Source organism: Anomaloglossus baeobatrachus, chromosome 6 (genome assembly GCF_048569485.1).
Source record: "Anomaloglossus baeobatrachus isolate aAnoBae1 chromosome 6, aAnoBae1.hap1, whole genome shotgun sequence".
Classification (NCBI taxonomy): Eukaryota; Metazoa; Chordata; class Amphibia; order Anura; family Aromobatidae; genus Anomaloglossus; species Anomaloglossus baeobatrachus.
The window spans coordinates 247,611,932-247,626,444 of NC_134358.1; the positions used below are offsets into that span (position 1 = coordinate 247,611,932).

Below are 14,513 nucleotides of genomic sequence, written 5' to 3' on the forward strand. Positions count from 1 at the left end.
AGCAGGAGGTTGCAATAGTTGAGGAGGGAATGATGAGGACATGCACTAGTGTTTTTGCATATTCTTTGTCAAGAAACGTATGGATACGGGAAATACTTTTGAGTTGGAGTCGGCAGGAGGTGGAAATGGCTTGAATATGTAGCTTGAAGGAGAGAGCAGAGTCGATGGTTACTCTCAAACAACGAGCATGAGGGACTGGGGAGAGTGAGCAACCATTGACTTTGATGAATAGGTCTGGTGGAGTGGTAGAGTGTGATGGGGGAGAGATGATGAATTCCGTTTTGTCCATGTTCAGTTTTAGAAATTGAGCAGAAAGGCAGGATGAAATAGCAGAAAGACATTGTGGGATTTTGGTTATCATCATCGTAGAGATGATACTGAAAGCCATGGGACTCTATGAGCTGTCCCAGGCTGAAGGTGTAGATGGGAAAAAGCAGAGATCCTAGAACTGAACCTTAGGGGACACCTAATGATAGGGGGAGATGAAGAGGTAGTGTGAGAGAGGGAGACACTGAAAGTCCGGTTCTTAGATCCTGGATAGTGCCAAGTCTGTGATACCAAAAGATGAGAGAATCTGTAGCAAGAGGGAGTGGTCCACAGGGTCAAAGGCAGGAGACAGGTCTAGGAGGAGGAGAACAGAGTATTGTCGCTTGGCTTTAGCAGTTAGAAGGTCATTGGTGACTTTAGTTAGGGCAGTTTCAGTTGAATGATGCAGTCAGAAGTGATATTGTAACTGGTTAAAGACAGAGCAGGAGAAGAGGTGGTAGGAAACTTAAAGATTGACATGCTGTTCCAGTAGCTTTGAGGCATAAGGGAGAAGTGTTATGGGGCGATAGCTAGACAGAGGATGGGTCAAGGGAAATATTTATGAGCATGAGTGTGCTTGAGGCATGTTTAAAGCATGAAGGGAAGACACTAGCTGTTAGTGATTGGTTGAAGATATGGGTTATGGTTGGGATGAAGACTGTGGTGAGGTTGGGGATGAAGTAAGACAGGAGCGGGTCAAGTGCGCAGGTGGTGAGTTGTGATTTGGAGAGAAGAGAGGAGAGCTCATCTTCTGTCATGGTGGAGAAGCTGGTTATGGAGGACGAGGGCTCAGTAGTTATGGGGAGGGGCTGCTGACTGTGGGCCAAAGATTTTTCTGATGTTTTTGATCTTCTACTTGAAGAGTGAGTCAAAGTCTTCAGCTGAGATAAGAGGAGAGGGAGGAGGTGCAGGGGGACTAAGGGGAGAATTTAAAGTGTTGAATAGCTATTTAGGGTTGTGAGACAGAGAGAATATGAGAGATAAGAAGCAGGTTTGTTTTGCGGCAGTGAGTGTGGTGTGGACTTGAAATTGACAAGGGAATGCTTGTATGCAATGAAGTGCTAGGTGGAATGGGATCTCTTCCATCTTCACTCAACAACAATGGAGACCCACCTCAGTTCTTTAGTCAGGCTTGTGTGCCAGGGTTGCCTGTTGATTGTGCAGGCTTTGGTGACCAAATCGAGAGCTCTAGTTATTATGATGTTATATAAAGGGGCAGTAGCATCTGCATCATGTAAGGAAGCTATGTCTATGAGAGGGAGAAGGGACTCAGAAAGTGAATGTAAATCAAAGTGTTTGAGACTTCTGTGAGGGAGTGTAAATTTTTAGAGATTCAAATTTGTCTCTACTAATATATCAGCATTCTCACTATCATTTACAGTGTTATTTAGGATGTATGTCTCAGGTGTGACTGGAGCCTTTAACCATCGATAGTTGTGTCACTGATACTTTATACATTTCATTTAAAGAAACAGGTCATTTATTTCTTATTATGTAAAGTAATGCACCTAGGACGGAGTAATCCTATAGCTGCATATACAATAAATGGAAGCAAACTCGGGACTACTGAACATGTGAAGGACTTGGGTATTCTCATTACAAATAAGCTGAGCAGCAGCACTCAATGTCAAGCAGCAGCTGCTAAAGCAAGCAAGATTTTAGGGTGTATAAAAAGGGAGATTAGATCCTGTGATCCCAATGTATTGTTACCCCTCTATAAATCACTTATAAGGCCACATCTAGAATATGGGATTCAGTTTTGGGCTCCACATTTTAAAAAGGACACTCAGAAGTTAGAGTCAGTTACATATATTTAGCTTAGAAAAAAAGACGTCTCAGAAGAGATCTCATTTATATGTGTGGTCTATATAAAGGACTGGCACATGACTTATTCCTTCCAAAGACAATACTAAGGACCAGGGGGCACTCACTGCGAGTGGAAGAAAAGCGATTCCAGCAGCTAAATAGGAAAGGGTTCTTTACAGTTAGAGCAGTCAGACTGTGGAATGCCCTACCACAAGAGGTAGTAATGGCAGATACTATAACAGCTTTTCAAAAAGGGCTGGATGATTTCCTCAGTAAACACAACATTGTTGGTTATAAATGACTTAGTGACCAAATGTAGAATTGGTGGAGGAAGGTTGAACTAGATGGACCTAGATCTTATTTCAACCTATCTAACTATGTAACTATGTATCCTCTTTAAAATTTGGAAAATGCCTTTTTACTCTAAAAAAAAATTAAGCTCAATTTTCTTATGTTTTTATATTTAAGGACGATACCCACAACAAAGCAAAGGCACATATATACCAATTCCAATTGTGGAAGAGCTGGAAGAAGGAAAATGGGGAGCAAAAATTATTCTCAATGATTACAACTCTGTCACTCTATCAATATTGTCTTCCCCAAATTGCATCATAGGCAAATTCCGCCTGTACATTGCAGTGTTAACTCCTTATGGAATTCTGAGGACACCCCGAAGGTCTGACACTGATACTTATATTCTCTTTAACCCTTGGTGCAAAGGTAAGAAAAAGGATTTCACATTTGAATGTTGACTCCTTAGTGATCAGACCAAATTTTTAAAATCAGACATGTCTCACTTTAGCTATATAGTAGTCACTATGAATAGACATAACCCTTTAGTATAGGGAAGCACTCATAATACAATTAGCAATATCTCCAAAGAGAAAAAATGGTGCAAATAACTCAAATTAATTTTATTCAGAATTTGCAGTATAAAATATTAAAAGACCATTAAAAAAAGCAAGGAGTCCATAACAGGGATCGCCTCACCACAAATGAATTGATATATTAATTTATAGTCATATGTAGATTATACTATATATGACGGTACCATTAGAAGGAGATTCCAAATGACCATACTGTAACAATTCCCCTGGGTTCTGCACCTACAGAGATCCCTCGGGTGGCACAAACTCATAATCATAACAATTTAGGACAAGAAATCAGAGTTTTTAAAGTGCAAGTATACATATTTTATTTCACATTGGTGACAATTTCAATAAAAACTTTTTTCTAAAAGTCAAAAACGCCAGGACTGAGCCAAAAAATTATTATTAATATATGTGTAATACAAAGTCTCCCTAGGTTCACAAGGCACATATATATAAATAGATGGTACATAACCACAACATAAGGGAGCAGACCACCAGGACAAACCTACAGGTAAATATAATTAATTTTGTGCAAAAGACATGAGCACAAATACATTAAAGGACAGTCAATAACATAATTTAGCATAAGTATGCAAAAATTATTAGTCCAAAATGCAAGAGAGTCCCGAGAAATCCACTACATATAGTGGTTTTTGCTCCACAAGATAGTGCTTGTGGCGTGCCTAGTAATAAGCCCCATAGAGACCCGTAGAATAGAAGGTACAATGGACAATCCAGGCGTTTGGGAAGGCCCCCATTACGCCCTACGTACGTTTCAATTCTTTAAATTGTAGAGAATCTTCCTCAGGGGTCAAGGTGCCGTAGTATAAAATATTAAAAGACCATTAAAAAAAGCAAGGAGTCCATAACAGGGATCGCCTCACCACAAATGAATTGATATATTAATTTATAGTCATATGTAGATTATACTATATATGACGGTACCATGCAGAAACAAGGGGGCAAGATAAAAACCTATAGTAGATATAATATATACAATTCAATAGTTATATAACCATATATTGAGGACAATCATATAGTACATCAATGCCTGTGCTGAAGGCACCTAGTGCACTTATAAGGCTACTGTTAATACATACAGTTTAATAAAAGTACCAGTGTAACCAATATAATATAACCAAATAGCGTATCCAAGCCTATGTTGAAAACAATTATATGGAACTATTTTAACAAGATTAGTGCAGTTACAGTAATCAACTGCAATGCCCAACTTATCTATCTGCTGTTATTACTTGTGACAACCGTGCCATTACAACCTAATATAATAACCCAATTGTGCTAAGTAGCACAGTAAGGTACCAACCTATCAATTCCATAATGTGAGGCCTCCCGAAATCCCAACTCACGTTTCACCTCTTCATCAAGGGACGTATTTGCCATGGGAACCATCAGAACCACACAATCATGATCTTAGAGTGCCGATGGGGATAAATAGGGAGCCCTCTGTTAACCATCTAGATGCCGCTGTCACTATTGACAGCCACATCTAGGGAGTTGAATGGTCGGTGCCAATACCGATCATGGCAAAACTGAGAACTATTGTATTTTTACCCATCGGGGAAGGCTATTCTCATATACTGTATCACAGGTCAGTAACAAGGTGCTTAAGAACCTCTTCACGACACATGACGTACTTAGTACATTTTGGATCGTGTCACTGTAATCCCCGTGGGCTGCCCACAGCAGCCTGCGTCAATCCACTCACATGGCAGCTGATTTGAACAACAGCTGACATATGCACCTGCCAGGTATGAGTTGATGCGCGTTCCACCCATGCTTATTAACCCCTTACATCTCGCTGTCAAAATCTGGCAGTGCGATATAACAGTGTCCTGCGGTATGCATTCACTTACCTGGCACCATCGGATGTCACGTGACGTGATCACGTGATTTCTGATTGTTGCCATTGTGGCACAGGGTCATGTGATGATTCCTGTAGCTATCAGGAGTCATTTTCTCTCACTGCCAGCAGACTGCCATGTGTGAGAGGAGAGCTGCTTTTGTGCAGATCAGAGCAATGCTGCTGTGATCTACAAAAAGGAACAAGCGATCAGAATGCTGATCATTATAGTCCCCTAGGGCACCTAGTAAAATAAAAAAAAAGTTAAAAAAAAGTTTTAAAAAATTAAAAAAAACTAAAAAAACTTGAAAGTTCAAATCACCCCTCATTCACCCCATTGAAAACTAATGGGTTAAAAAAAATATATATATGCACACATTTGGTATTGCCGCGTTCAGAAATGCCCGAGCTATCAAAATATAAAATCAATTAACCTGATCGGTAAACGGTATAGCAGCAAAAAAAATTCCAAACGCCAAAATTACGTTTTTTCATATACAGCCAGTATATTACAGTAACTAGAATTAGTCTTCCAGTCAGTTAGCTATCAATGTAATGTTACTTATATAGGTTTTTATGTATATCGTTGGCATATGTAAAAAAAACAAACAAACTATTACATTATGGCTGTTAAATTGATCTGTAAATATATATTAAAAAAATGTTTTAAAGTTCTTAACATTTCTGCTGCTACAGAGGATGCCGTTTACTTGGATAATGAAAAAGAGATAGAAGAATATGTCATGAATGATGTTGGTGTGATTTTCCATGGAGAAGTTAGCAATATAAAGACAAGAAGCTGGGAGTATGGACAGGTGAGAATATCTTTGCAATAGTCCAAAATACAATATATTGAACAAAAGATGATGAAATAAAGTGCTGCTAAAGTAGATTCTGATATTGTTTTTTCTTGACATATTGTACTTAATAATAATGATAAGTTTAGGTCAATATTTTTTGCGTTCATTTGTGAAAATATCAGAAATGTGGCAAAAATTTAGAAATTTCAGCAATTTTCAAACTATCAATTTTAATATCCCTAAATCAGTTAGTCATGCTGTCGAAATTAATTAAAAAATAACATTTAACATTTGCCTACTTTACATCAGCATCATTTGTCAAACGTTATTTTATTTTGTTACGATGTTAGAAGGCTTAAAATTTAGCAGCAATTTGATATTATTTCAAGAAATTTACAAAACCTGTTTCCTTAGGGATTTATTCAGATATAAATGGACTTTGAGCGACCTATATATTGGAAACTCCCCAAAATGTATACAATTTTAAAAATAGGAACCCTAAAATACTTCAAAACTGCTGTCAGGAATTTTTTAACACTTCACATGCTACACAGGAATGATTGCAATATGAAATGGAGAAAATTGCAATTTCTCCTCTTAATTTGGCTATAGCCCCAATTTTTCCACTTTACAAGGGACAGAGCCAAAAAATTGACCCCGCAATTTGGTACCCAGCCAAAAGTTTTGCTGAAATAGATTGCGGACATCATGTCACATTTGAAGAACCCTCAAGATGCTTAAACACAGAAACCCCCAGAAGTGACCCCCATTTTGGAAACTAGACCCCTCAAGGATTTTATCCAGGGGTATAGTGAGCATTTTGAACCCACAGGTGGTACACAGAATTGCATAATATTAGGATAATATTAGGTTGTTATATTAAAAATGTATTTTTTTTTCACTAAAATGTTGTGTTTTATTTCTTTTCACTTACAGATTAGTAATGGGGGTCTCATAGATGCCTACCATTACTAATATAGGGCTTAGTGGCAGCTGTGAGCTATCATTAATCCCTTATCACCCTGATTGCTACCAATCGCGATGAGCTGGGTACAGTTACGGGATTGTCACATCTGCAGGCTGCTATTTTTAGGCTGAGGGAGGCCCAATAACCATGGGTTCTCCCAGAATACCAGCACCCCGCAGTTGGCTTTCTCATGGCTGAATATCAAAATTAGGTGGGGACCACATGCCGATTTTTTTAAATTATTTATTTAAATAATTTTTAAAAAAGCCACATGCGGTTCATTTTATTTTGATACACATCCAAGATAAGTACACGGCTGTATGCTTTATCTGTGCTGGGTATCAATATGGGGGGACCCTACAACAGTGTTTTCTTTTAATTTCTTTCACACTATAGACACGCCCACAGCATCTGTGATTAAAATTAGTCAGGCACGCTGTCACAAAGAGTGGGAGCGCCTCTGACTGCAACCAATCAGAGATGCCAGGACTGCCGGTGGGTGGGGGAAGCAGTGAATATGTATGAAGGATAATGAGCAGCCCCGAAGTAGCGATACAATCCCTTCTACTACCATTTTAAAACAGTGGATTCTGTTCCCCATAGACCTATATGTGGACCCGTGTCTGGCCAGATATCTGGGATCAATTCTGGGCCACAACCGCTGTTTTTTTTTTAAACCCGGTTGGACCCGGTATCTGCAGGTCTGCCTATCACTACTTGTAACCTGATTTTGTTGATCCAATAAAAGTGGTGAACAATACCATGGACTGATTCTCTAGTTTCTAGTTGAATAGCACTTTTTTCACATAATTTTATTTTTTTCTTTATTTTAATTAGATAACATTTAGCATGCTAAAACTGGTGAAAGGTCTTTGTATGGTCATGTAGGTTATAGAAAATTTAGTAAAATGATAACTTTAAATCCTATATCTGTTGTCGTATATCAGAGAATTTCTAATTTTTCTTAATATGTAAATGAACTGTTTAGATTGAATGACTGGAGACTGAGCTAGATGAGAATCTGTCTCCAGAGCTTGTTTGAAATGAAAGGGGGTGTTACTAGTGTCAGACATGTAATAACTAACAGTTTGTTTTCCTGATCTCACTGTAGAGCTGTGTGGGATTTCAACAACACCTCTTCAGCTTGCATCTCAATGGCAGCCAATGTAGGAAGAGGACAGTACACAGCAGACCTGAGCTTTGTTTAATTAGAAACACATATGCAACTCTAGCTCTCTTCTCATATTGTTGCCAGCTCTGCAGCAGAGCTGTGCCTAACTACTACTAACATATACAGTTAGGTCCAGAAATATTTGGACAGTGACATAATTTTCGCGAGTTGGGCTCTGCATGCCACCACATTGGATTTGAAATGAAACCTCTACAACAGAATTCAAGTGCAGATTGTAACGTTTAATTTGAAGGTTTGAACAAAAATATCTGATAGAAATTGTAGGAATTGTACACATTTCTTTACAAACACTCCACATTTTAGGAGGTCAAAAGTAATTGGACAAATAAATCAAACCCAAAAAAAATATTTTTATTTTCAATATTTTGTTGCGAATCCTTTGGAGGCAATCACTGCCTTAAGTCTGGAACCCATGGACATCACCAAACGCTGGGTTTCCTCCTTCTTAATGCTTTGCCAGGCCTTTACAGCCACAGCCTTCAGGTCCTGCTTGTTTGTGGGTCTTTCCGTCTTAAGTCTGGATTTGAGCAAGTGAAATGCATGCTCAATTGGGTTAAGATCTGGTGATTGACTTGGCCATTGCAGAATGTTCCACTTTTTTGCACTCATGAACTCCTGGGTAGCTTTGGCTGTATGCTTGGGGTCATTGTCCATCTGTACTATGAAGCGCCGTCCGATCAACTTTGCGGCATTTGGCTGAATCTGGGCTGAAAGTATATCCCGGTACACTTCAGAATTCATCCGGCTACTCTTGTCTGATGTTATGTCATCAATAAACACAAGTGACCCAGTGCCATTGAAAGCCATGCATGCCCATGCCATCACGTTGCCTCCACCATGTTTTACAGAGGATGTGGTGTGCCTTGGATCATGTGCCGTCCACTTTCTTCTTCAAACTTTTTTCTTCCCATCATTCTGGTACAGGTTGATCTTTGTCTCATCTGTCCATAGAATACTTTTCCAGAACTGAGCTGGCTTCATGAGGTGTTTTTCAGCAAATTTAACTCTGGCCTGTCTATTTTTGGAATTGATGAATGGTTTGCATCTAGATGTGAACCCTTTGTATTTACTTTCATGGAGTCTTTACTGTTGACTTAGAGACAGATACACCTACTTCACTGAGAGTGTTCTGGACTTCAGTTGATGTTGTGAAGGGGTTCTTCTTCACCAAAGAAAGTATGCGGTGATCATCCACCACTGTTGTCATCCGTGGACGCCCAGGCCTTTTTGAGTTCCCAAGCTCACCAGTCAATTCCTTTTTTCTCAGAATGTACCCGACTGTGGATTTTGCTACTCCAAGCATGTCTGCTATCTCTCTGATGGATTTTTTCTTTTTTTTCAGCCTCAGGATGTTCTGCTTCACCTCAATTGAGAGTTCCTTAGACCGCATGTTGTCTGGTCACAGCAACAGCTTCCAAATGCAAAACCACACACCTGTAATCAACCCCAGACCTTTTAACTACTTCATTGATTACAGGTTAATGAGGGAGACGCCTTCAGAGTTAATTACAGCCCTTAGAGTCCCTTGTCCAATTACTTTTGGTCCCTTGAAAAAGAGGAGGCTATGCATTACAGAGCTATGATTCCTAAACCCTTTCTCCGATTTGGATGTGAAAACTCTCATATTGCAGCTGGGAGTGTGCACTTTCAGCCTATATTATATATATAATTGTATTTCTGAACATGTTTTTGTAAACAGCTAAAATAACAAAACTTGTGTCACTGTCCAAATATTTCTGGACCTAACTGTATTCAGTATCCTCTACACAATCAGTGTGAGGGGAGGGCAGTATATTATAACTGACAGCACCAAGAGAAGAGCAATGGCTGCAGTAGTGTTTGTAATGAGACAAAGCTCATCTCTGCAATACTGTCTCTTTCCCTACACCTGCTGCTTGTGACATAGAAGCTGAACAAGTGTTAGTTGTAATCAAGTACGGTTCTGTAGTAAGATCAAGAGAGCAGACTGTCAGTCAGTACATATGGTATGACTCCAATGTAATTAAAAATATTTAATTTTATTGCAAAATCAAAAAAATAGCATACGTCCCCTGAGGAAGAGGGTGAAACGCGCGTTGGGACAGGCAGGTGTTGCGGTATCTTTCTCACTGGTCAGCATATGGTTGGTTTTATCACTCACCAGGATTATATCATCCGTGAGGGTGGTCTATGGTTTAACCCCAGCAAGTGTGTGAGTGTCCCCTAGCCCACTATGAGCAGGGATTAAATACCATCACCAACTATTGGCTGACACAAGATTTGAAATACTTTGTGTATACTTGTATGATGTTAGTATTCCTGGGGATTATACCATCTCTGAGGGTGATTGATTGTTGAAACCCCAGCAGTGATTTGTGTATATTTTTCTCTATGGAATATTATTACTGCATATATGCTAATATGTAATGTGATTGTTTCATTTACTATTTTTTCATGCATGATACCGGTCCACCTTCTATTGAGGATTTACTGCTGTGAATGTTGTTTTGTCTTATTATGTTTTGATTTTATGATTTTGCAATAAAATTAAATATTTTTAATTACATTGGAGTCATACCATTTGTTTCTCTGGCCTAAAAGTGATGTAATGGTTATCCAACCTATGTTGTCTTGCTTGATTTAATGTCAGTCAGTACATGTCTCAGACTAGTGATGTCGCTTTTCATTTAAAACTGACTCTAGAGGCAGATTCTGAGGGAGATCAGTGTCCAACCCATGGATCTTAACAGCTCATTTACATGTTACAAAATTGAAGATTTCTCTGGAATAAGACATCAGATAGCAGATTTCATGGTATCACCGTATTCACATTCTTATGATCTGCGTGCCATATTAATGGCTTAGGAGGGTTGCTCTGATTGGCAGATTCCCTTAATATCCTGCACAGTTTTTTTGCTTTTGAAAAGTGGCAATTTGTGTGAAAATTTTCAAATTCGCAAATATGACGCAAACTTTTATTACTTGTCTATGCAAAAAGTACATTAAAAAAAATCCCAAAACACCTTTAATATTAAATGACTTATCATTGAATCGATTTGTAATATATAATAGATTTTACTGTAGCTCATAACTGCACATGACTATTAAAGAACACTTCATTTCTTGTAATTACAGTTTGAAGAGCAGATACTTGATGCTTGCCTGTTTTTAATGGACAAAGCTCAACTTGATCTTTCTGGAAGAGGAAATCCTATAAAGATCAGCCGTATTGGATCTGCGGTGGTATGTGCTTTATTTGATTTATTACAAAGGTTCACACTGTTATTATTTCTGTAATGATTTCTTTGCAGTATCTATTAGGCTATGTGTCCACGGTAGAATGTACCTGCGGATTTTTCTGCATGAAAATCCGCGACTTTCGCGGCAAATCCGCACATTTTTTTGCCGCGGATTTACCGCGAATTTGCCGCGGATTTTGATGCAGATTTTTTTTTTCCCCATTCTATACCCAAAATCCGCACCAAAATCCGCAACAATAATTGACATGCTGCAGATTTTTCCGGATCAAAATCCGCGGCAAATCCGCCGCGGAAAAATCCGCAGCATGGACAGAGCATTTCCAAAATGCCATTGAAATGGCTTGGAAGTGCCGCTGCTGCAGATTTTCGGAAAATCCGCGGTAAATCCGGGGCAAATCCGCGGCAAAATCCGCGCAAAATCCGCAGCGTGGGCACATAGCCTTAATCAGCCATAACATTAAATATAATATTGTGTAGGCCTCCTTTGTGTTGCCAAAATAAATCTGATCTATTCAGGCATGGACTAGACATGACGTCTGAAAGTGTCAGTGATATCTGGCACAAGGACATTAGTAGTAGACCCTTTAAAGGGAACCTGTCAGATGTAATGTGCACCCAGAACCACAAGCAGTTCTGGGTACATATTGCTAATCCTTGCCTAACAGTCCCTGTATCTAGTAGCATAGATAAAGAGATCTTTAGAAAAAGTATTTCTAAAGATCCTTCATTATCTACTAATGAGGCCAGCGACAAGGGCGTTACTTCCCCTGGCTAGTCAGCCTGCTTAGCATGTATGCACGCCCCTGTGGGCGTACTAACATGCTAATTAATGCGCCGCGTCAGAGGCATGGTCGCACTCACCTCTGCTGCCATTGCGCCCGACGCTTGATTTTAGTGCAGTGCGCATGATCCCCGAACTTGGGTCATGCGCACTATGAAGCCGGGTGTACGCGTCCCAGCTTCAAACTGATGTAGTGCCCATCACGAGAAGTGCCGGGGACTTCTGATCATGCGCACTGACCCTATGACCAGTATTCTGAGGTGGTGCAACAGACACAGTTATGCGCGTTACTGCCAATGATGATGCTGGCAATGGGCATTGAACAGCATGTTCGCATGCCCCTGTGGGTGTACTAACATGCTAAGAGGGTGGAATGAGCGCATGAACTAAAGCCCTTGCAACTAGTCCCTGCGCTCATTAGCATATCATAAATGATCTTTAGAAATACTTTTCTATGCTAGTGTATACAGGCAGAGGTGTATCTAGGCTTTCCAGCACGCAAGGCAAGAATTCAGTTTGGCGACCCCACACCCAACGCCTACCAAGCAGTTTGAGTGGTCGTCATGTGACCAATCAATCATATGTAATTTGCTCACTTACAGTCACGTGATGACGAGTTTCTCATCATAATTCTCTCAATGACAAACGTATGAAGAAAGGCTAATTTTCACATGCAAGTATGAAAATCACATATGATGGAGTGGCCATGTGGTGACTGCTGGAACCAGCTAGCAGAGCTGAATTGTGACAGTGGGTATATTACATGCTGTTAGAACTGAGGATACTACACTGCTTAATTTTGTAATTAAAGGGGTTGTCCATATTAGAGATGAAAGTCTAAAGTGACTCTATTCGTGATTTCAGGCTTCTTAATCCTTTAAATGCATGCTCTGCACACTTTTAGGATTTCCCGGTACTAGTGACGAGAATGGACGATCATGTGAGCACAAGTATGAGATTTGTATACTTCTGGCCACATTCTGATTTGACGTGTCCAGCCTCAGTCAATTCATTTTCATTGAGCATGTCTGTTCAGTACGTGACCACATCTATGTAAATCGCATACTTGCAGCTTCGTAACCTCCCACTGTCACCACCATCACCAGAGAATCTTGACAGCATGCAGTGTGTGCACTGTGAAAATGCAGAAGTCTGCAGTCACATAAAGTGACACATAGAGTGACTGCAGACTTATCACAAACTTGGACAACCCCTTTAATGCTCCTAACAACATAAATACAAACATAGTAAACCTTAACTGGTCAGATGGCACAAGACTTTATTAAAGAGATTGTCCACTACTTTAACATTGATGGCCTTTCCTTAGTATAGATAACCAATGTCCGATTCGTCAGGGTCCGGCACCTGGCACCCCAGCCAATCGCCTGCTCTAGGTGCCGTGCAAGTGGTGGCAGGTGGCTGGAAGTGCTCAGTTCTGAATCTGCTCCGTCTTTTGATAGTGGCAGCAGCTTTCTATTAAAATCAATGAGGCGGATGTGCAGTACCTGGCCGCGGACACTATCAGAGGACGATGCAGATCCAGAAATAAGCATTTCCAGCCACCTGCACCAAGAACAGCTGATCAGTGGGGGTCCCAATGCGCTCATATCAGAAGCAATGCACAAGTGGGACCAATGCCTAATTATGAGACATAGTCAGTATCACAAATAAACATTTACATTCAGGTACGTTATAGATGATGTTGTCTCTAGTCATTTCTTTCTATTCTTCACCTTGTCCTGACACCATGATGACTTTTCACATTCACATCTCGTCTCTGCAGATTTCCATCTTCTCCAGTCTTCTGCAGCACATCCCGACATAATGCCCCTAAAAATAGCAGAATGATTAGAATACTCCTATTTAACCCTAGAACGCATACCTGGGGCCTCGCAGGTCACTTGTTTTCTATGGTAGATTTCTATGGTTGCGCGTTCTAGGGTTAAAAATATCTGCCCTACACTGTGCCCCAGAATAAATAATGACCCCTCACTGTGTTCTCTGCACAAAATATCACCCTATGACCCCACACTGTCTCTCTTATGGTACATGCCCTCCACATTGCCCTCTCCTTTCCATACTGAGCCTCTTCATACTGTCCTTTACACTGTGTCCCCTTATACTACCCAGTTTTTATACTGTGCTCTCTCATCACACACTCTTCCTCGCTATGGCCTCACACTGTCCTCCGATTCTGCCCCCTCTCCATACCGCCCCCTCCACTACCCAGTCTCTATTCTGTGCTGCCTCATGTTTTTCTCATGCCTTACTGTCTCCTCACTACCTCCTGCGTGTCCATATACTTTTTCACTCTTTATTCTGTGTCCTCAAAATTTCTTTCCCGTTTGCTCCCCATACCATGTCTCTATACATCACCCCTCACCCTCTCTCTCTCCATACATCAACCCTCAACCTCTCTCTCCCCATACATCAACCCTCACCCTCTCTCTCCCCATACATCACCCCTCACCCTCTCTCTCCCCATACATAACGCCTTACCCTCTCTCCCCATACATCACCCCTCATCCTCTCTCCCCCATATATCACCCCTCGCCCTCACTCTCCCCATACATCACTCCTCACCCTCTCTCTCCCCATACATCACCCCTCATCCTCTCTTTCCCCATACATGACCCCCCTCATCCTCTCTCCCCCCATACATGACCTCTCATCCTCTCTCACTCCATAC

At 40.5% G+C, this 14,513-nt stretch overlaps 1 protein-coding gene across 1 annotated transcript in view; it reads left to right on the plus strand.

The window, feature by feature from the left end:
- F13A1 (coagulation factor XIII A chain) overlaps positions 1–14,513 on the plus strand; it is a 252,196-nt gene that overhangs the window by 90,707 nt on the left and 146,976 nt on the right. The window contains exons 4-6 of the mRNA XM_075316465.1: positions 2,581–2,832; positions 5,542–5,660; positions 10,919–11,026. Coding sequence (XP_075172580.1) covers positions 2,581–2,832; positions 5,542–5,660; positions 10,919–11,026 — 479 coding nt within the window. The remainder of the gene's footprint in view (positions 1–2,580; positions 2,833–5,541; positions 5,661–10,918; positions 11,027–14,513) is intronic.